The sequence below is a fragment of the Fringilla coelebs genome (genome assembly GCF_963513975.1).
Source record: "Fringilla coelebs genome assembly, chromosome: 9".
NCBI classification, from domain to species: Eukaryota; Metazoa; Chordata; class Aves; order Passeriformes; family Fringillidae; genus Fringilla; species Fringilla coelebs.
In genome coordinates, this window is record NC_140067.1 from 31204670 (window position 1) to 31226701 (window position 22032).

Here is a 22032-nt window from a genome sequence, read left to right on the forward strand (position 1 = left end):
TAAATCTGTGTTAAAATGCACAGCTGCAATCCCAGGACACAGTATAGCTTCCTTATCACCCTCCCACATGGAGTTTCCTCACACACTTTGGACCTCGGTTGTCCAGTTTGCTCTGTGGACTCCTTAAACCCCCACCCCAGAGCTTTGGGAGAGATTTTGGAACACTGGTCACTGAATTACGGCAGAGGGGATTTGCTCACTTCGGACTGAAGGAGGTGAAGGAGACTAAAGTCTGTAGGGAAGAGACTCAGTCCCTCCAGGGGCTCTCACTGGGGAAAGCTCCAGGTTCTCTGAGCAGCAGGAGTCTGCAGAGGTGGAGCCAGTCCTTGGCACACCAGGCAGGGCTCTTGGCTTTCCAAGGGCACGCAGCCCTGGCTGCAGCTGGGGGGAGAGCAGGGCAGGGCAGGGTGCTTGGAGGCTGCTGGGCAGCATTAACACAAACCCTGCGGTCCCACGGACCCACGCTCTCCTGGATTCCCACGCTGGCTGTACTGCGGAAGATCCGTGATGAAAGGACAGTGGGGGTGCCCAGGAGGTGCCCTGGCCCTACTGTCCCCCCCAGCCCTGAGCTGGGAGAGCTGCCAGCCCCTCTTGCCCGGCCCATGCTGCCACCACCTTCCCTCTGAGCCAGGGGCTGCCTGAGCAGCTGGCAAAGCCTCCTGCAGACAGCACCACGCCTCAAAGGAGCTCTTCAAAACACCCTCTGAGCTGGCACTCAGTGACATCCTGGTGACATCCCTGCTAGCAAATGTGTGACCCTGATGAACTCTCTGGCCCCAAGGGCACTGGCACAGCCCAGCAAAGGTGCAGTATGCCAGGCTATGTTCCTCCAGAGAGCAGGGACTGCACCCCAGCTGCTGGGAGATGGGGCCACGGAGCCTTGTGCTACCCCTGATTGGGCTGAGGCACCTCCAAGCTCCTCCTGAGTCCTCTGGGAGCAGGGCAGAATGAGACAGCTTGGAAGAGTAAAGGACCTCCATCCATCCTCTGTGGGGGCTGCTCTTCCCTTCCCCACTCTGTGAGACACGAGGGAGGCTCGGGGGCACCTCCATGGCAGCAGAAGGAAGGGCAGCCCAGCACACTCTGGCTCTGACCCCTTGCCTGAGTGCATCTTGGGGGCTCTAATCGGCCCAAGCCATTATTATCCGAGCATCTCATCCTCTGAAATTGTCAGTTGTACTTTTTTCATTCAGTTTCCACTACAAACCAGTACAAAGCCAGCCCAAGCTCTCCAGGGAGGCACAGTTGCCAGCAGACTTCCAGCTTTCCCTTACTGTACTCAGATGCTGAAAGCAGGCAGTGTGTTGCTGCATAATCCCACAACAGGCCCAAAATGCAGAGCCAGGCAGGCACATCTCTGTGCCATGTCTGACCCAGCACAAGGGAAAGGGTACCAAGAGCCGAGCTTAAATGTAACCCTGGGCTGCACCCAGGGAAATGGTGGTTGTTAGTGCAACTGGGTGTGGATGGCCAGGGTGGGAGCAAAGTCCCCATTCCCAACTCCCAGTGCTAAACAAAGCCCAGAGAGGCACATTTTCACAGTCACCCAGAAGCCAAGGTCTGAAACAAAAGTCACTGATGGCCGCTACCACTGGTAAAGCAGTGGATATTTTGACATTAGCCACAGCCTTGAAATCAACAGCAAGACTTCTCACTAGCACTTTTATTTTTCTGAAAGTTCAATGTTTCACTCGAAAAATCTCCCTTGAATGAAGCATTTCTACCTGGCTCTTCTAAATATTGACACCTGGAACCTGATGCATCCTTAAAAGAAATGCAGTGGGCTGCCTGAAGCCCCCTAAACATCAGCTTGGCCCTTCCAATTTGATTACCTGATCTCACCCCAACAAATCCACATTTTTCCTCCCCCCGTGTGAGCTTAGAGAGAAGAAAACAAAACCCAGAAGCCGGCGGGGCTGGGGCCAGCTGCAGCAGCCGGCCGGCATTGGACACGGGGCTGGCGGGGGTCCAGCTGCGGCGCTATATAGGAACGAGGGAGGCAGCCGGACTGCAGACACTGCCTCTGCTGCCCGCTTTGGCCGTCACTCACACTCTTCTCACGGCCGAGGGAACTACAGCCTGCCAAGATGTGCAAAGGATTAGCAGCGCTGCCCCACACGTGCCTGGAGAGGTGAGAGCGGCCGCGATGTGCGGGATGCCGGGGCTGCCTCCCGCGGGGCTCTGCCGGGGAGCACGGGGGCTCTTCCTTGGCACATCCCCGCGATGGGCACCTCTCATGGGCGCTGCCATGGTCCAGCTCTGGCGGGGAGGGAAGGGAAGCTGGCTGGGATGGGTTCAGTGGGGGCTGCGCGTGGCTGAGGTCCTTGGAGGGATGAGTTCTGATTTGGTCCCGAGCTCCCCACTCTGCCCCGGGAGTCATTCTGCTGGGGGAGTTTGGGCTGCTCCAAACCCAGCCCTCCACCGTTCTGGGCAGGAGATCCTCAGATCTTAGTTTCCACAAAACACGGGGAGGAGAGGAGGAAAAAATCAGGACAGAGGTTTTGCCTTTCTGAGGTAGAAACAGCCCTGTCTCCAAAGTGCCACACAATCCCCTTTTAATTGCCTGCGTGCCACTCACACGTGGAATAGCCAGACCTGGCCCCTCTCACAAGGCTCAGCCCCGTACAGAGCACCAGCTCTGCTCCCTTTGTGGCACCCATCCTCATCTTCATCCCTATCCACCCTGGTTCTTGCCCCAAAACCTGCCCCTGATGGTGGCAGAGGCTCCTCTCAACCCCTTGGGAGCTCAGGCAGGCTCCAGCCCCTGGCCATTTCCATGCTGATTGGAACCTGTCCTCTCCTCTGCTCCCATGGTCTTTGGAAGAAATCCAGTGAGAAGCAGAGGTGCAAGCACCTGAGGTCTCACTGCAGCACCAGGGCACTCAATGCTCCACCTAAGGGGGAAATTTAGGAATAGAGTCAAGTGAATTCCTCAGTGAGGGTTCCCTCACCTGCAAATGCCTTAGCACTGGTTTTTGGATGAGACTGGCAGTAGGAAATTCACTGCCCTGAGGGGAGCTCCAGAGAAGTTCCAGCTGAAATTGTGCCACTGGGGGCTGATGCTGCTTGCCCAAAAGGCAAATTCTCACCACGGGCACAAACAGGAGCACCAGCTTGTGATGGTTTTGTTGTTGGAAACTTGTCTTTCTGTGCTGCTCCTGAATCTCTGCTGACCTTGCCTGCTCCCCTTCAGTCTCCTGTGCTATGGGCAGCCAAGAGCACTCTTCCAGTTTCATGTGGGTGATCCACATGTTTCTGCTCTGCTATCACCCTTGCTGCCGCTCTTCTGACACTTTTTAACAGTAAATTTCCTTAATAAAGATCTTCTCCCACTCCTGCTATGCTGATGTTTTCTATGCCTGCTATGCCCTCAAATCCTCACTCTTGAAGGCTGCATTCACACTTTGACACGCAGAGTCAGGACTGCATTTGTCCCCTGTGTTTCACGTTGCATTGCTCTACCAGGCTTTCCAGCTGCTTCCCTGCTGTGCCACAGACCCTTCTGCAGCTCCTCCCAGCTCGCTCCCCGGCGATGTCTGCTCGGCACTGACCCTTCCCAGCGCCTGCAGCGCCATCCCTGCAGGTGTGTGCTCCCTTTCCCACCCTGCCATCCACGGGCTGACCTTCCCCTGCGCTGCCTGGGTCTGCAGAGCCCACCCAAGGTGCCCTGCCGACCCCAGGGGCTGCTCCCTCGGCTCTTCCCACAGCGTGTGTTTTCTGGCCTCTTCAGAGAGGGATGAGAGGTTGAAAGGAATCTCTTCCTACGGCCAGAAGAGCCTTGACTGCTCTCCAATAGACCATATTTGTCCGTGTGTCCACCACAGGTCTGCCACAGCTGCCACTGACGTGCCCATGCAGCTTTATGGCTTCTCAACATCCCCGGGAGGCTTGTGCAGGTGAAGGGGCATTTCCCCTGGCACCTCCCTGCCCTCAGGCACAGCATCACCTTGAGCTTTCAGCTATGGCTTTAAACTCCTTTGGGCTTCTATTTTTGTTTTGCTTTTAAAGCTGCAGTCTCTCCTGGCCCTCCCCAGCAGCCCTTCTTGTCCTTGATATGTTTGACAGAGCCCATATTTTCTATTAATGCTTCTTGGAAGCTATTTCTCAGACTTTTTCTTGGCTTGCTCCCATATGTTCTCACAGTTGACCTTCCACCATTTACAGTCCTCTTGCTTTTTCTCACTTGGCCAGGGTTTTTTGGTTGGTTGTTTTTTTGGTTTTTTTTTAATGCCTTTTTTGTTTATAGCTGCCTTTTTCCCCCTGCTGTTTAGCCTTCCCTGAAGCCTCGCTTGATAGCTTGTAATCCATCTGCTGGAGGACACCAGGATGGTGTCTTTAAATAGCCCTTCCCTCCCTCAGCCTCCAGGCTTTCAGCCCGCTCCTGCACTTCCTTGCTTCCTTTTAACAACCTTCCTTATCTCTGCTGTCCCTACAGATGCCATGAAGGTCCCACTGCCAGGGAATTGCTCTGGTGCAGGGGGAGGCTCTTGCTGCTGTCCCCACACCTGCAGGACTCGGGGCAGCTGCTGGGGGTCCCTTGGCAATACCACGGGACGGAGCAGGATGGGACTGCTGAGGGCCTCGGTGCCTCTTGGGCCACGAGTCACTGTCAGAGGATGGGAATCAGAGAGCAAGGGTTTGAGCCAGGTCTGAGCACTTGTCATGTGAAGCCACCATCGATTGCATCCAGACCTTGTGCAGGTGTTGGCCTCATCCGCGCCAGGGCACGGGGACCCCAGGTGCTGCTCTGACAGAGGCAGAGTCCTGCTCCTGTCTTCCCAGCTCCTGGGGTCATCATGGGCTAAGTTTGACTTTCGATGCCCCTGCTCCCAGCCCAGCTTGTGTTGTCCCTCTGCCCGCTCAGGAACTCCTGGGATCCGCTGTCCTTGCTTCTGAGGTGGGCAGCCCCCGGCCCCGTGCTCTTGCCCCTGCTCCTGCCGGATGAACTGCCCACGATGGGACACGCAGTCCAGCTGCTCGGAAGGGACTGTCCCTGCTGCACAGCACCCGGCACTGGCAGGGGCTGGACCGTGGCAACATCCTGACTCATCCCTCCTGAGCACTGGGAGAGCGACAAGGTGGCACCCAGCCTTTCTGCTCAGCCCCTCCTGAGAGATGCTCATGGAGCCCATGCGTACCCTTCCTGCAGGAACCTGTGGCCACAAGCACAGATGTCTGGGAAAGGAGGGTCAAGGGAGAGGCCAGCCCATCCCCTCAGCTTTCCTGTGGCTCCCCCTACACCCACCCCCTGCTTTAGTGTTAAGGGGGCTGCCCACTTCAGCTGCTCCCCATCCCTACAGCTGTGCCATCCCCATGCGTCAGGGCCATCCAGGTGGTCCCAGTACAGCAGCACTGGCCAGCAGGGTGCCAAGGGGCAGCTGAGGCTTGCTGGAGAGCTGGCCCCAGGACATGAAGAGCCAGCTCTGGGTCGGAGCACTTGTCTGCATTTTACTTATTTACTTACAGCAGGATGAAGGGCAGCATCCCTGTCCCAGACGCTCTGTGTGGGAGCATGGTGACCTCGTCACCCTTTTCCTGAGGCCCTGAGCTTTCCAAGATTCAGGTTTTCTCAGCAGCAGTGGCAATGGAAAGTGTCCCTGTAGCTGCTGACGCTGTCCCTGACAGCAGCTGTGTCTGGGTGTGCGCTGCCCTGTGCTGCACACCCGCTGCGGGTGCTCCCTGCAGGCTGGGCTGCTCTCTCTGCCTGCTCCTGTCGCCCCCCTCCAGCAAGGGTGGCTGCTCAGAGGCAGGTGTCTGCAGCAGAATGGGGGGCAGCTGGCAGGGAGCAGAGCAGAGCAGACACCCCTGTGCCAGGTCTCCAAATGTCACCCGTGGGGACTGGTGGGTGGAAACCAAAACACACAGAGAGAGAGTTTTACAAGGAGGAAAAAAAATCAAAGGAATTGAAATGAAATAGCAGACATAGCAATGGAGTGATCATCCACAGAGGGCTAATGAAAACAAACAGCAGAGAGGAAAATTGCAGGGAGCCCCGCAGGGAGCTGCAGTCCAGCTTTGCCAGCCGTGCCGAAAGCTCAGCCCGGTCAGCCTGTGAGGAGCAGTCTGTCCCCTCTCCTTCACCTCCTGTGCCAGCAAGATAACCTGGAGGCCACCAAATGTTGGTGTGCCAGGGAAAAGCCCTGCCTTGCAGAGATGGGGACTGGGGATGGGGAGTGTCTGTTTTCACTCCTTTATTTCTTCAGCCTCAAACAGCACACCTGAGTGTTCCCTGCAAAAGCTCAGCTTGCTCTTGCTGCCCTCCCTGAGCTGCAGTGGGGTGGGCAGGGGGCCTCCTTAGCCCTTTTAGATGCTCAGGACCTAATTACTACTCATGTTGCATGAAAGGCAACGTTTTGGGAGACAGCTGGGCCTGCTGCCCAGCCCCAGGACCCCCTGTTTTCTCTGCATCCTCTAAATGCAGATCTGGAGCGTGGCCTTGGTGCAATGGGAAGTGGCAGTCAGCCTTTGGCAGTATTCAGCCACTGCAACATTTTTCCCCTCTCTGCCCAGAGAAGGTATCACCCAGGAGGTGCCTGTCTGCAGGACCCTTCCCATTGCAGATATAAGGCTTATATATCCAAGCTCATCTCTACAGAGACCGAGCGCTGCACACACCCCCCTAATTCAGCCCCAGAGCAGCCTGACAGCCCTGCTGATACAATTATCCTGGCCACAGATGGGGACAGAGCAGGAGATCGAGATCAAGAGCTGCCGCTAATGTGCAGCGCCTGTTTAGAAATGCCGCAGACAGACACAGCCTTGGCAGCATTAGGGTCCATTTGTTCATCTGGAATTAATTACAGAGTGGGTGCAGGGCAGGGACTGTGACTGTCCCACTGCCCTGTTCCTCTGCCTGACCTGTCTCTGCTCCTCCCCTGCTGCAGGGCCAAGGAGATCAAGACGAAGCTGGGCACACTGCTCCAGAAGCCTGACTCAACCATTGACTTCATCATCCCCTACCCCGAGAAGCCAGAGAAGCCACCCAAGGCCCAGAAGTGAGTACTGCAGGGGGCTGGGCTGCAGCAGTGTGTGTGCCCAGCCCCTGGGGTGGATACCAGCCCCTTTGGGATGCAGAGGAGCTGAGCCCTGCTGTGGGCTGGCACAGCAGGCTCTACGTGGCAGGCAGCTCGTGGCATGCTCCTCATGGCCTGCCTGCTAGGTGCAGGCTCAGGAAGTTTTGTCAGGGCAGCATGAGACATGTCAGGCAATACAGCTCTATGGAAACTAGATTTCCCATGGAAACTCAATTTACTTTTGGTGAGATTTCATATTAATCCAGAAAGGTTTTCCCAGAGGCATATGGCACTTGGACTTCTCTGCCTCAACCCAGAGGTGCCAGCCTTTGCAGCCATCCGGCTTCGGGGTGGCAGTGTGTCCCTGAGCTGGGTGCACAATCTCATGGCATGCTGTCTGGCTCGGGGCAGCTTCATGGTGATGGGACCTCCTCACCCTATGGCCTCTGGCTTGGCCATTGCTCCCCAGCACCAAGCTGGTGTATAATTCTGGCTTATCAACATTATTTAAAGCACATGAAACATTAATTATTTTGCCTGCCAACCCAGGGTGCAGGGGGCAATAGGCAGGGGCATGTTTGCCAGCACGGTGCCTGCCTGACACAGCACTGCCCGTGCCAAGGAGGGCTGGCAGAGCCCAGTGGATTTGTGGTTCTCACTCCATCACTGCCATGCCCCAGATGCCTCTGTGACAGAGCCACGTTCATCTCCATTAGCCAACCCTGCAGAAAGCCAGAGAACATCTCCACTCCCCGCTCTCTGGAGGAGCTGTTTTCTCCTACACTGCATCGCTGTGCAGCCCTGGCATCACTCACCTGTCAGCATCTCACTCGCAGTTAATATCATCCCAGGGACATTCAGATAATGGGAAAGTGAATTTGGTGGTTTCCAGGAAATCTGGTTTGTGTTAGGTTGCTGCAGTGATGCTCCTCCTCACTGGGTGAGAAGTCACGGGGGCAGGGATAGCTTTGATCCTTGACAGAAGTGCAAACACAGTTCAAGGTTCAGAAAGTGAAGGATAAGAACCCCCTGCCATGCTGCCTACTGCTGATGGTTTGGTGACAAGTGAGGGCTGGTACCCACCCTGAGCAAGCCTGGCATTCCTGCCCCTCTCCTCTCCCTGCTGTAGCCCCCTGGGCAGTGTGACGTGGCTGGGCATCAGCACCTACGCTCCCCCAGACCCACCACTGAAGGGACCCCCCAGGACCAGGACAGGCTGTCCTGCCCACTCTCCCTCTCTGCTCCCAGGGACGCTCTGCTCAGCCAAGGGGTTTCAACCCCCATGTGTGGCCCCTGCAGCAGCAAAACAAGAGAGTGCAGCACAGCTTCCAAGGAGTGGAGAAGGTCCACAGCGAGCCCAGCACTCAGTGCCAGGCAGGGGGGCTTCCCCTGCCCTCCAGCCAACGCTGGCAGGGGCGCAGGGAAGGAGATGGGAGCCTAGGGCAGCTTGGTCAAACTCCTCCTCCAATAACAACAACAACAACAACAAAACCCCCCAAAACCGAAAAAACAAACAAAAAACTCCCAAAACCCCTTAACAAACAAACAAAAAAACTCCCCGCAAAACCATCACCAACAAAAATCCCACAAACCCGTTCGGTCTCGCTGCAAACATCGCATTGAAAAATATATTAAAGAAAAAAAAAAAAAGGAGGAAAAGCCGTGCAGATGGAAAGCGCTGGAGGTTTCCAGCGGGAAGGGCGCCGAGGCGGCCGCAGGGCGTGGGAACGGGGCGGGCGGGCTGTGGGAGCCGGGGGCTCTGACCGGGACCCCATGGCCAGCGGGGAGCATCTTTCCCTCCCCAGCAGGACAACGCAGGGATGCTTCCCAGCCGCCCGCAGCGCCCCTGTGCTGCCCTCCCGGTGTGGGCGAGGAGGAGCCCTGTGGCCGCAGAAGGGACTCGCTCTGCAGCTCAGCCGCAGCTCAGCCCAAGCAGGGGGAATTCGCCCTCCCCACCCCATCCTCACCCTCCCTGCACTCGGCCATCACCCTCCCCTGTGCTGGGATGCAGCAGCATCCCCATCCCAACCCCAGAGCACTGCCTCCGCTCTGAAAGTCTCTGCAACTTGTTACTCCTATCCTCCTCTTTTTAAAGGAATTATTAACAAACCTGGCCGTGGGCTAACCTTGGACCACCTGGGCTTTCTTTACTCTCCTCAGGCCCTCTCCGGAGGAGGCTCTGCAGTGGCGCGATTCCTTGGAGAAGCTCCTGCAAAACCCCTGTAAGTTCACATCCCCCTGCGGTTGTCACCTCCCCTCTCTCCCCGTCCCCTGGGGTGCTCAGTGAGGGCTGGGCCCCCCTTGCACTGCCAGGGCTGAAGCGAGGGCTCACCTCCCCCTCACCCCCCAGATGGGCTGGCCAGCTTCCGCAGCTTCCTGCGCTCCGAGTTCAGCGAGGAGAACGCTGAGTTCTGGGTGGCCTGCGAGGACTACAAGAAAACCAAGTCCCCTGTGAAGATGGCCGAGAAGGCCAAAAAGATCTATGAGGAGTTCATCCAGACTGAGGCACCCAAAGAGGTCAGTGGCCATGGGGCCGGAGATGGTACTGGGAGGCATGAGGCTGCAGCCCTGTCAGCCTCCCTCCTGAAGGACAGCGATGGGGGGCTCGGGGCTCGGGGGGGTGCATCCTTGTCACGGGGCAGCCCCCTCCCCATGTGCTGCACTCCTATCCTTCCCAACCCTGGAGCCCCTATTTGCATGATCAGCCTCTGCTGGGCTGTCTCCAGCCTTTGGCACCCCCAACACATGCCTGTCCCCCCCCTCCCCATGGAGGCGTGACATCAATCATGAGGCATGACAGTGTACAGCAATCTTCCTCTCCAAGTTAGCTTTGCAGCAGGACAGAGCTCATCCTGACAGCTTTGCCACCAATAGTTCTACCAGAGACATGAATGCCTCCCCTCACGCTTTGCATGACTGTTGGTGGGACAGAGCAGCAAGGGGAGACCCTCACTCAGCCCTCCAAAGGCAGGCTCCCATCCCTCTTACACTCTCATGGCAGGTGAACATCGACCACTTCACCAAGGCTGTGACCATGAAGAACCTGGTGGAGCCATCACCAACCAGTTTTGACATGGCCCAGAAGAAGATCTTTGCCCTGATGGAAAAAGACTCCCTGCCCAGATTTGTGCGGTCGGAGTTTTATCATGAGTTAATCAAGTAGCAATGCAGCAGGGCTGTGCAAGGCACCCCTGCTGCTTCTGTCTAAACACCTGCCCCTTCTCCTGCAGCTGCTTTGCTTTCTCGATACCACCTAGAGCACCCAGAGGTGTTGCTAAGCTCCTCCTCCCATGCTTTGGACTGTCCGACGTCCTGGTGTTTCCTCTCTTATTATCTCTTTCCTCTCCCACAAAAGACCAATTTGCAGAAACTCCCTGGAGTTGGGACCCAGAAGGGTGAGGGAGCAGCCCCAGCTCTGCAGTGACCAGGAGCCCTGTGGCCAGCTGACACATCCCTGCTGCTGTGGAGCTTGCTATTAGCTGGAGGCTCGGAGGTGCTGGCTTTGCCTTCTTAGGGCTCCTTAGAACATGACAATTTTTCTCACAGCATTGCCGATATTGCCGGTTTGGCCCAGGCTTGCTCCCTTCTCCCACCTTCCCCGGGTGCTGCTGAGACTGCTCAGGTACTCTGCAGGTGCTCCCCTCCCTGGCCAAGGGGACGTGAGACACATCCACTGCCCGACTGGCATCACCAGGGACAGGGGCACGGCAGGGACAGCAGTGACGCTGACACGTACAGCAAGATGGCACTGTGACAAGGAGGGCAGGGACCGCTGTACGGCAGAAGCAGCTGCTGCAGGGTGTGCCTGGCTGGCACCAGGGGTGAGCAGGGCGAGCCTGTGGCACCTCTTCCCCAGCAGCTCCACTCGGGTCAGCCTGTTTGCTTCCCTCGAAATACAAAAACAAGAGGATAAAATGAGACCTGCATGTCCAAAACATTGGGACTGCTTAGCAACCCAGAACTCCTGCTCGCTCCAGCCTTTGCACGGCGCCCTGAGCTGCCAGGGCACATCCTGTGCCACATCCCAGGGCACAGCCCTCGTGGTGTGCTGGGATGCAGCTCTGGGGGCTGCCACGGGGCTCTCTTGTTTCAGTGGCTTCTCTCCACAGTGGGCACGCCAAAGCAATGCTGCACAAACCCCGCATCTACCACAGGACATCTAGCTGGGGGAAAAGAATACTGAAATTCCAGCTGTTCAGATCCAATTTGAAAAGTCCAAACCAAACACAAACCCATCATTGGAAACATGAAAAATAACCCCCTGGCTTCTAGAACAGAGTGTAGACCCTGCTGAGTTTGTGTAGCCTGCATCTCTCTCTCCTGCCTTCTCCTGTCCACCCTGGCCATGTGTTTCTGTAGCTGTCTCTAAAAAGGACTAGCTGCTTTCTAATGATTCAGAGCCAGCCCTCTCCTAACAGAATAATCACACCTGAGGATGGGGCAAGGACACACATGAAAAGCAGCCCACAGGGTCTCATTTCAGCCTTGAGGGAAATGTGATAAACCCCTGCTCCACAGGATCTGGATGGTTCATCCCCGTGTTGGTTTCCTGGTGCGTCATCCACAGGGTCATGGCTTGCAAAGGGCTGCTTCAGCCAGCAACCTGACAGGTGCCAGCAGAACATCTGTGGCCCTGCTGCCCACGGCCATCCCAGGCTGCTCTGCCTCACTGCGTCATGGGACTCTATGCAAAATGCAGTAACATAAACAATGGATTTGCCAGTCTCTTCAAGACTTTCAAAATCTGATCAAAACCCCACCAGCCTCAAATATTTACACGTTGTCACTATGGCAATGAAGAAAAATACATCCCAAGCAGCAGGAAATGGGCTGTGTTTTCCAGGCAGGAGTGGGGAGGCAGGGGAAGGATGGAGGCAGTCACAAATGTGACTCCTTTTTTAAGCTCTGGAGCAAAAGGCCTGGGAAAGTCGGTGCTGGAGCAGCAGGGTCGATGCTTACAGGCATTCCCCTGGGGTGAATGCAGAGGGTGGCTTGGGTGACGCTAAAGAGCCCAAGGGAGCCCGTGAGCAGCAGGAGGGTCCCCTTAAAAGGCACAGGACCCCCCAGCAGTGTCCATTGTTCAGGTGTGCAACAAGGGGGAGGCAGAAGCAGGGCTAGGTGTGAGATGGGGGCTTGGCCAGCCCCTCTGCTGCAGGGTGCTCCCCCCACCCCTGCCTGCACACGCTCCCTACACCCTCCCAAAGTCTCCATGAACTGGTGTCAATTCAAGTGGGTTCAGCATGTTCAAGCTCCTCATTTACAGCGTGACTCAGAAATGCAAAACCGAACAGGCTTCCCTGCAGGAAGACCTGCATCTTTCATTTCTGCTTAATCCTTTGGCAGCTATTTCCAGATTCCCTGCCATGTTTCACAGTTAAATGCCACCATCACCACTGCCATAAGGTCTGGATGCTGCTGGAGGCTCTTGCTATGCACCATCAAACCCTAGGACGTCGCTGCTGTGGCAGCGACACATGGGGCAGGGAGAAGGTGTCTGGGTGTGTATGTGCTGAAAAGAAAGGTGCAGGCTGGATTCAGGAGAAATGCCACAGCTCTGTTGGCAACCCCTCCCCGGCTCAATTTCTGTTAAAATGTTGGCAGTCTGCTCTGGGGGCTGCCTGTGATCTACTGCATGGCCAGAAAATGTGGCCGCTGAAGCGTTTTGGAGCCCGAGGGAAGTTGTGTTTGTGTAGAAGGGCCATTTGGCTACCTACTCCAGCAGGCTTGCCCAGAAAGGTGGCAACACCTGTACCAGCCCCATGGCTCAGTTTTCCACCAGCCCAGAGGTATTTGCTATTGGGCTGATGCCAACCATCATATTTCAGGTAGGAGATACTTCATGTATTTTATCACTCTAGCTCTTGTGAAATTTGGCATATATAGCAGTATATAAACACAGCACGTATATCTGTATTACTGTATTCATATACACATGTACACACACATATATACTCGTAACATGGGCATCTTGACCCCCTGAGAGTCAGAGAGCCAAAAAGCAGAGTTTCTGGATGTGGTGCTTGGGATCCATCACAGAGAGGAGTGTGTCTGGGTTTTGCATTGTTCCAGACCCTCTTGAGGGAAACCTTGGCCATCCAGCTGGGCGAACACAAAGGTGCATCCTTCAGGACCATCCTGTGCCCGTGGTCTCTGCGTGCCATCCTGGCCCCTGGGCTGGTGCAGGAGGCAGGTCTTGTGCCCCTCGAGGGACCCCAATCTCTGCCGTGGGGCAAGGCAACCCCATGCTGCAGCCAGGGGTGTGGGGAACCAGGCACTGCCTCCACACCACCCTGGCACCAGTGGAAAATGGCTCCCTGCAGCTGCATTCCCCAGAGGGACACCAGAGGATGGTTTGATGTGTGTTTTATGGTGACTTCAGCAACCCGGAGCCTCGCACCTCATCAGTCACGGGGAGAACCACCCAGCTCTTGCCCTGCATGCTGAGGCTGGGCACCACCAGGGCTGCCCAGTGCCAGATGTGGGCACTGCCAAAGCCCAGGGGCTGGAGGTGTCCCAGAGCTCATCCAGGCTCCCCCCAGGCCTCGGTCACTCCCTGGAGGGTGCTGCACGCTGCGGCCAAGGGCTGGAGCAAAGGCAGGAGGGCGCATCAGCTCCTCCCAGCCCTGAGCTGCAGGTTTCAGTCTGGAGTTCTCCGTGGGATTTCCACTGGAGATGCTCATGTGGGGAAGAGGTGAGGGGCCGGTGTGCACCGAGGAGCTGTGTTAACCCATGTTCATGTACCACTCAGTAATCCACACATAAACACGTATTTCTGCTACCGTCTCAATGGACCCTTCATTTTGTCTCTCTGTTCTAAAGCTGCAGCAGTTTCTTACCCACTACAGAGAACTCCCAAAACTTATGCCCCAAAGCCCTGGCAAGACCAAAAGTCTCTGGGAGCTTCTGCTGCAACGATGCAGTGGTTTCTCAGTGAACTGGAAAGGGAATCACCCGGGGAGCTGATCCAGAAGAAACACCCCAAGGCTGGTGCAGCACAGGCTCCCTGGTCCTATGCTGCCTGAGGCTTTGGCTCCAGGGTCGCCTGAGGCTCCAGCAGCAGCAGCTGGGCTGCCCTAGGGGCTGAGGCTGAGCAAGAGCCAGCCCTGCTCTCTTCACCCACAGGGCATGGCCCAGGGACAGGCTCAGCTTTGGGATAAAATGTGTTCTGTCTGCTCAGGGTTGCAAAGCATCTGCGTCAGGGAAGGGCTCCTTGATCTTCCCCCCTCCAGAGCCTTGGTGAGGATGGCTAATCCCCATGCTGAGCTGATGGTCAGGCAAGGCATAGACCCATAAAAACCCTTTATCCACCAGGCTCATGGTGCTGAAGGCGTCTGAAGGATAAAATTGGTGTTGCTTCATTTGCTGTTTCATCTTTCTGTGACTTAAAACAATCTCTGAGTGAAGCCACTTGTAACATAAATTTTAAGAGCAACCTTGTCCAATGAATTGGACCTCCATGCATTTTCTTTTGTTCACACAATAGCATTTTAGAAGGGATAACACAAACATTTTTATTTAGACTGCATTCATCATTATTTAAATATTGATACAGTTTTCGCAATAGGTACCAAGACTTCCCAAGTACCAGGGGAAAAAAAAACATAGCCACATGCTTGGCTAGGTTCAGCGCTTTAGCAAGCCTCTCCATCTCTTAGCTGAGCATGCAGGGCGATAGGTGTCGGTACACTGAATAAATACAAAATAAAGCACATGTTAAAAAAGAAGTTTCTCTATGGGCCTGGAGAGCCACAGCCTCCTCCTGCCATGCCAAAACCCCGGTGTGAGAGCTGCTGTCTGGGCTGGGATGCAGAGCAGTGGCCAGAGCAGCAATAGCTAACGAAGGAGAGAGCAAGGCTGGGGCACAGGGAGACACCTGGTGCTGCAGCTCACAGCAGCAGCCCTGCAGCTGCCCCCTGTGCTTCCCCCTGCGGGTCAGTGCCCAAGCCCACAGCAAAGGCCGTGTCTCACCACAGCAATTAACAAGTCAGCTGCCTTCTGGCAAAGCCCCGGAGCAGTAATGAGATAGACACATTCCTCCTGCCATCTTCAGGAAAAGTGAGCCATGCTACTACTGAAATACATAAATAACACCTTTAAAAACTCCAGCATTTTCAAGTACTCCCAAGCAGTGCCTTTCCTCCTTAGATAGGCTGGTCCTATTCCCTCACAAACTGCTTGTGACAAGCCAGGACAGGCAAACCTGAAAAGGCGCTCCCAGAGTCAGGAATACAAACCTGTCTGGGAGAGAAGGAACACGCTTCTGTTCTGCTCTGCTGGACTATTCGACCTGGGAGCGTGAAGGTGGCAATTAATAACGTAGGAAATAATGAGCCTCCCCCAAAGTGACAGCTCTGCACAGCCCTAGGGAGGATCCCTGGGGGTGCTACAGCAGCCAGAGGGAAGAGCTTCCTTCCCGTGATGGCCGGGGGAGGCTGAGCTTCCCTGCGACTGTGGCTGTGGTGACTGAGAGAGGCTGGCTGAAAAGTTCTGGTCTGCCTTCAAGAAGGAGTAGGAGCTCTTCCTGTGCCTGATACTGCAATGCAGCACAGCCTGAGCTCTGAGCAAACACTCCTGACAGCCTGGACATTTGGGAGTTATGAACAGCTGAGAACCAGAGCCAGCCCTTTTCACCTAAACCTTTGCAGATTAGAGAGGGGAGATCACAGTCCCCAGCACTTCCTTTGGTTCCTCTTTGCCCTGCACCTCGCTGGGTGTCCCACGGTGACCTCGCCAGCCTGGTCCCTCCGTGGGCAGAGCCAGGGCTGCCTGGAGCTCCCCAGCACCTGCTGGGCTCTCGGGGCTCAGCAGAGCCCCAGCACACACAGCGACTGCCCCAGCCCCTGCCAGACAGAGCCCAGCGCTCCTACACCGACCGTCACAGGAGGGTTTGCTACACACACCGAGCCTGGATTGGGTAACAAATGCTGGCTGCTGCATGACATGGGATACAACTGGAACATTAGACAGCTACTGGAGACAGCTCTGTTGCTTCATGCCAATGAATGCTTTTGCTGCCACATATTCTGCAAGAGCCTGGCCCGCCCCTGCCTTGCTGCAGGTTCAGGCGCACTGAGAGATGATGTTGGAGTTGCGGTCTAAGCTGTGAGTGTGGTTTCTTTTGCAGTTTTCGGGCCCACAGCCAGCACCAGGTGGGCTGACCAAGTCCAGGTAGTAAGGGGACTTGAGGAAGCGACGGTAAGAATCCTTCTCCATGAGGGTGAATATTTTTCTCTGAGCCTCATCAAAGCAGGACAGTGTAGGCTCCAGCATGTTGTGGCTCGTCTTCTCCCTTGTGCATGAATCCAAGTTCACCTGTCAAAGGGCCAAAGGGACAGTGTAAGTAGAACCTGTCCCAGATGGGGCACAGGAAAGGGAAAATCCAAGTGTCTCTCTGCCATGTGTGCTTGCTGAGCAGTTGTCCGAAATGGCTCTTTGACCCCCTGTAGCCTCAGCAGAATCTGTGCAGCTGGATACCAATCTCTGCTACCAGAAGAGCTGTCAGGGGAGACTGACACACATCCCTCTGGGATGCAGCTAGCCAGGAAACTCAAACTGCGTGGGAGCAGCTGAAACATTGGGAATCATGGTCCTCTTGGGCTTCCCCCATTTCAGTGTGCGCATGGAAGGGCCAGGTGGTTGTAACTAAACACACTTTCTCTCTAGCCAAATTGAATATAAAATCAATGAAAGACCCACCATGTCCTTGCTAACTAGCAGAGAAGCAGGAGCCTTCATCTCCTGTGAAACTATTGACCTCTGCTTGGCTGGTTCAGAATTCAGGGTGGTGCCTTTGCCCGAGCAGTGCTCAGTGCACGTACCTCTTTGGTGGCCTGCACGGAGATGAACTCATCATAGATCTTCCTGGCCTTGGGGCTGAGCTTGGCCGGTGACTTGGTTTTCTTGTACTCCTCACAACTGACCCAGAACTCGATGTTTTCCTCACTGTACTCAGATTTGAGAAAGGCACGGAAAGCAGCCAGTCCTCCTATGGATTGTTCAGAGGAAAACCAGGTCAGGCAAGAGTGTTGGTCCCTGGACATTTGCACCCCTTAATGCCAGCAAACAGTGATTGTGAGTTCTCCTTCCCAGAGCTGAGTGAGGAGCTGCCCTAGGGCTGGCAGTGGGGAGGCTGGAATGCAGACAGGTCCCATGGGGATGTCACACGTGGGGCCCCAGCTGCCTGTTCCCCCACCGTGACCTTCAGTGTCCCTGCCAGGGGAACACAAGCCACTCGTGGAGTGGAGAGCCACACTTGAGGAGACAGCCAGCATGCTCCACAAAGTCTCAGACCATGGGAACAATGTGAAGGAAACCTCAAGGACATCAGTGTAGCCCACAGCTGATGGGAAGGCAAAGTCTCCCATGGCTTCAGCTGCAAATAATATCTCCACCTTTTGGTTCTTGTTTAACCCACCACTAAGTGTGTGTCCTGGTCTTGCCCTCCTCTTGCACAAGGGCTAAACCAGTTGCTTTCACAAAACAGGCAGCTGAGCAAAACCACACTCATGATGCATTGGGATTGACCCTCGCCTTGGATCTGAGCAAGAGGCCCCTTCCCCACCCCTCCCTGAGGTCTGCGTGGCCAAGGGAGCCCCTGTGTGCCCCTAAGGGACAATCAGATAATGTCCTGTGTCCCCTCCCAGGACTGCTCAGAGCACACACGCTCTGCAGGCAGCATAAAAGCCCTCTTTACTTACTGTCATGATGGATCAAATTTTCCAAAGACTCTGCCCATTTTCTGACTTCCTCTTGGCTAAGCCTAAGAAGAGACAAAGGGAGAAATACAGGGCTGAGTTAAAGAGAAAACAGAAAGGACAAATTTGGTTTGTTTCTCAACACCACTAGAAAAATCTTTTTCCCTGATTGTTGTAAGAGCTTACACAAGAGACTGAGAATGAAATACCAGCGTGTTTTACAGATCCCCCCAGGGATCCCAGATCTAACCTACAGAAACTTTGGTTTGCGATCCTCATCACCAGCCATGGGCTAGAGATGAATTTTCCTGGAAAAAAATTGCTGTGGAGCTCATATTTATTCTGTGCCTGACTGCATCTCTTGCTGGAGCCCAGATCTGGAATCACTGTTACAGGTGATATCAGTGAACTCCAAAGGACTGGTCCCTTTACCCTGTCAGGGGAGCTGTAGCTATGTGGAAGAGACAAATGTGGGAACTGGAAACATCCTGCATTCATTCCCTCCACCATACCAGAACACCCTAGGGCTCATCTGTTCCAGCAGCAAACCTTGGCTTTTGGAGCCCTCTTTGGAGAGAACAGTGTCTCCTTGCAGACAGAGTGACACCCTGGGGAGAGCAGTGACACCCTGACAGGCTGCTGGCTGGTTTGTGTGCCTACACCTCTGTGCAGCTGTGTGCACCACTGCACAAATCCAGCCCAAGGAGGCGTGGGATGCTGATTCTGCAATGTGTCCAGTTGCACTGGGTCTGGCACGGAATCACTCCGCTGTGCAGGACACTGCACACACCCTCCCCTGTGCTCATTCATATTGAATCACGGAAGTGGTGGCAGAAGGGACCTCCAGGTCAGCATTCTTCATGGAAATTGAAGCCCTCAGGTGATGATAGTCAGCTGACAGGACCATCAACACGTGAGGGCTATTGCCACACTAGATCCAAGCACAGGTATTCATGAGGAACCCTGGAAGCAACAGCAGAAATACTAATGGAGCCCAGCTTGGGAAGGAATAAACAACATGCTGCAGCCAGGCTGGGATTAACTAGGTGACAGCACCTGCTCTTACCTCTGGCTTGAAGATAACTTCTCCTTCTTTCCCTGGGAAGAGCTGTAGTCACAGGAATCTGACTTCTGCAGCAAGAAGCCCAGACGGTGCTTCATGTCTTTGGCACTGAAAGAAAAAAATCAAGGAGGAGATGAAGCCAATGCCTTGCACTCCCTCTGCAGCCCCCTCACTGCACAGGCTCCTCCAGCATTACTCAGTGACACAAATGCAGGTCACTGACAGGGACTCCAGTGCTGATTTTCCACTCATTGCACAATTTTTCATTCTAGACAAACACAACAATGCCAAAGAAGTCATTTTTCATGTTCAACAGCATCTTGCTGAGAAGGTCATCAGCCTGGAAGCAGGTGGCAAAGGGGGAGAAGCTGCTGTTTTTCTACTGTTTACAGGACAAATATTGTGATAGAAAAGCATCAGCATGCTGTGTGTGTCACCTCTCCTTGAGCTGATTTGCCCAGCTGCCAATGAGTGGCTCCTACACCCTCACTAATCCCTTCCTGCAGCCCCTGCCATTTCCCCCCCTCATCAGCCGGCCACAGGAGCAGCAGGGCCATTCCAGGCCATCCCACCAAGCCCGTGACACAGAGGGAAGGGAGGAAGTCAATGGCTTGGAGCAAGACTGTGGGGTGAGGTCAGGGATGAGCCAAGAGCTCCACCACAGCCAGCCCAGCAAGCTGCTCCCTCTCTCCACAGCAAGCTCCTCTGAAGAGTCATCCTTAATCCTGTTCCACCTTCCAGCTCAGGACAATCCTTTCTTCACAGCACCTTCTAGAGATGCAGCTGATACTGCCCTTGGCACCTCTCTGGGTTTCCTTCCAGTTTAGGAATGGGGAGTAGGTAAACTGTGCCTGCTTGCTCAGGGGCACAAGCCCTGGCCTGCCCCAAGGTAGAGCCAGAGTGTAAAACAGGAAATTCTCCTTCTCCTCAGATGTGAGCCTGGAAAAGAGCAAGAGGCTGTGCCACAGGACTGAGCTCAGGCAGCTGTTCAGCCCCCCAGCACTGCCTCTGCTCCAGTGCCCTGTCAGGGCTCCTGACCGTACCTGATCTCTCTGCTTGCCTCAGAAATATTTCCTTTACAGCTCCAGCACGCAGGGAGAGCAAAGGGAGCTCACGGCTGCTTTGGAGCAGGGTGCCTGTGGCCAGCACCAACACCCAGGCTCTGCCATGGGGACTCTGGGCTGCCAGGCTTAGGCTGCCTGGTGCTGCCATGCTCCTTGCCCAGGAGAAAGAGACTGCTCAGGTCAGCAGGAGGGTGGCAGCAGGAGGAAACAACACACTGCTGCTTGCAGCCAGCCCCACAGCTTTCTGGAAGAGAGGGATTTTGCTGGGAGTCCTGGACAGAGGTGTTTAAAAGATGTGAACTATTTTTCCTTGCATTTTTCAATTTTTTTTTTATCCTCATCAAATGTCCCGCAAATTGGAAGTGTCAACACTTTTTCCTCACATTTTCAGCACCTGTTTTTAAATCCAACCATGAGCAGGGAGCTTTATCCTCAGATGGGAGCCAGCTGAGCCTCTGCTTGCATTATCCCATGCCACAGCACATCTGCTGGGAAGCAGCCTCAGGAGTGCTGCTGCAGGCACGGGTGGGCAGAAAGGCAGCACCAGAGACCCACACGGGTTTGGATGGGCTGGATGAGAAGGGAGCATTGTGCCTCCCTCCTGGGCATCTCCAGGATCCAGAGCACCTGAAAGGCAGTAACACCAGCCTCATGCCGGGCTATGGGGCAGGCCATGCTGCCGAGGGCACATCTGGGCTTGTGCGGGCTCTGCTCTGCTGACCCCAGCACCGGGGTGCAGCCAGCTCCTGCAGGGCTGCAGTTCAGCCCGTCCTGGCTGGCACCACACGGCAGGGCTGTGATGAGCCCCACACCACCCCCACGGGCTGTGATGAGCCCCACACCACCCCCACAGTGCTGGGCACAGCCTAACCTGGCCCCTCACCACGGCCCAGGGAACTCCGGCTGGTCCCGCACCAGCTGGTGCCGCATCCGCATCCACCGTGCCCGCATCCCTGCCTGCAGGCACACGGGTGCTGCCAGGCTGCATTTCTCCGTTTGAAATGCATTTCAGGGGATAATCCTTCATTTTAATCTTTCATTTTTATCCTGTCTGCCTTGCTTCCCCCTCAAAAGAATCAAGAAAATCTAGCAGAGAGGAGCCAAAGGAGAAAAGGGGTGCAAAGACTGCAGCAGAAGCAGCTGACAGGAATATCAAAATATCGCAGTGCTAAAAGCGGTTGGTTTTGATGATGGGGATGATGGGAAGGAAGGCTTTAGAGTTCCGTACAAAACCTTTCTGCAATTCTGCTTCTAAAAAACAACAAAAAAACAACAAAAGCCTCTAAGCGGTCATTTGTATCTAATCTTGCGAAATAATCAGAGCCAAATCCGTCCTCCCGCCTCGGACACAAAGCGCAATGCATCAGCTTGTCTCCGGGCTAACAAGACCATTCCCAGACGCTCAGAAATAAACAGTACCTTTTTAAGCAAGTGGCTGGCAGCGCAGCGAGTCCCTTGCACATCTTGCTCCCGAGGTCGGGTCAGTATTCCAGGAAAAACAACAAGGCAGGAGCGGCAGAGGCGGCGCACGGGGCTGCGCCGGCTGCGGGCTCGGTTTTATAGCCCAGCCCGGCAGCCCGGCAGCGCTGGGTGACCCAGTCAGGAGTCAGCACAGCAGCAGCACCCGTCCCCTTTTTGCCCACCCAGGAGGAAGAGGGTGACGTATAAAACCCAGACAAAGGGGTGAGAGAGATTGAAAAGCTTACCAGAAGCGAAGCTCGGTGTCTGGCTGCAGAGGTGGAATCCTTCAAAAAGGCTCAAAAAGCTTCGGGGACTTCCTCTGTTGCAGGAGGTTGGAATGGTGCAGATGAAAAGCAGATTTTCGCGGGGGGACACAGAGAGCAAAAAAGGTCAGAGAATCAGTTCTGAGACGTGAGATGAGCTTTGCTGGTTCCTCTGTTAATTTCCTTTCCTCTTCTATTTAAAGTAACCTGGATCAAGAAAGGGACAAGAATTTTAAACAGAAAAGGTTACCATAATCCAAACGAATGCAGAAAATAGAGCTCTTAAGGAAAGAAGAATGTAAATTCACCAGGGAACTACCCAGGCAGATGAGACTTTCCTGTTTTATTCCAGAGTCATGTGAATATATATTTTTGGTGAGGCTGCAACAAAAGCCCAGGGGGTGCAAGGCAGTATTGGAATATAAAATATGCATGTCTCAGTACATAAATTTGAGGACAGCTCACATACGTGCG

At 54.8% G+C, this 22032-nt stretch overlaps 2 protein-coding genes across 3 annotated transcripts; one reads left to right on the plus strand and one right to left on the minus strand.

Moving 5' to 3' along the window:
- The first annotated feature begins 2001 nt into the window (after positions 1 to 2001).
- On the plus strand, positions 2002 to 13777 carry LOC311157196 (regulator of G-protein signaling 5). Its single transcript, XM_084211687.1, has 5 exons — positions 2002 to 2131; positions 6885 to 6995; positions 9174 to 9235; positions 9364 to 9530; positions 10015 to 13777. Exons 1-5 carry the CDS (start codon positions 2088 to 2090, stop codon positions 10174 to 10176), a joined length of 546 nt encoding a protein of 181 aa, XP_084067813.1. The 5' UTR covers positions 2002 to 2087; the 3' UTR covers positions 10177 to 13777.
- A 257-nt stretch (positions 13778 to 14034) lies between these two features.
- Positions 14035 to 21641, minus strand: RGS4 (regulator of G protein signaling 4). Of its 2 annotated transcripts, none has more exons than XM_084211685.1 (5): positions 21541 to 21641; positions 18774 to 18878; positions 17711 to 17772; positions 16832 to 16998; positions 14035 to 16325 (listed from the first exon to the last, which is right to left on the minus strand). In XM_084211685.1, exons 2-5 carry the CDS (start codon positions 18866 to 18868, stop codon positions 16074 to 16076), a joined length of 576 nt encoding a protein of 191 aa, XP_084067811.1. In that variant the 5' UTR covers positions 18869 to 18878; positions 21541 to 21641; the 3' UTR covers positions 14035 to 16073. The 2 variants fall into 2 exon arrangements, with proteins under 2 accessions (XP_084067811.1, XP_084067810.1); XM_084211684.1 differs by lacking the exon at positions 21541 to 21641 and adding an exon at positions 21254 to 21359.
- Positions 21642 to 22032: the final 391 nt, after the last annotated feature.

Coding starts and splice junctions, on each gene's coding strand:
- LOC311157196 (XM_084211687.1), top strand. CDS start 2,088: ATGTGCAAAGGATTAGCAGCGCTGCCCCACACGTGCCTGGAGAG. Junction 2,132..6,884: donor CCCCACACGTGCCTGGAGAG/GTGAGAGCGGCC, acceptor CCCCTGCTGCAG/GGCCAAGGAGATCAAGACGA. Junction 9,531..10,014: donor AGACTGAGGCACCCAAAGAG/GTCAGTGGCCAT, acceptor CTCTCATGGCAG/GTGAACATCGACCACTTCAC.
- RGS4 (XM_084211684.1), bottom strand. CDS start 21,297: ATGTGCAAGGGACTCGCTGCGCTGCCAGCCACTTGCTTAAAAAG. Junction 17,773..18,773: donor AAGTTATCTTCAAGCCAGAG/GTAAGAGCAGGT, acceptor GTCTCTTCTTAG/GCTTAGCCAAGAGGAAGTCA. Junction 16,999..17,710: donor AAATTTGATCCATCATGACA/GTAAGTAAAGAG, acceptor AACAATCCATAG/GAGGACTGGCTGCTTTCCGT.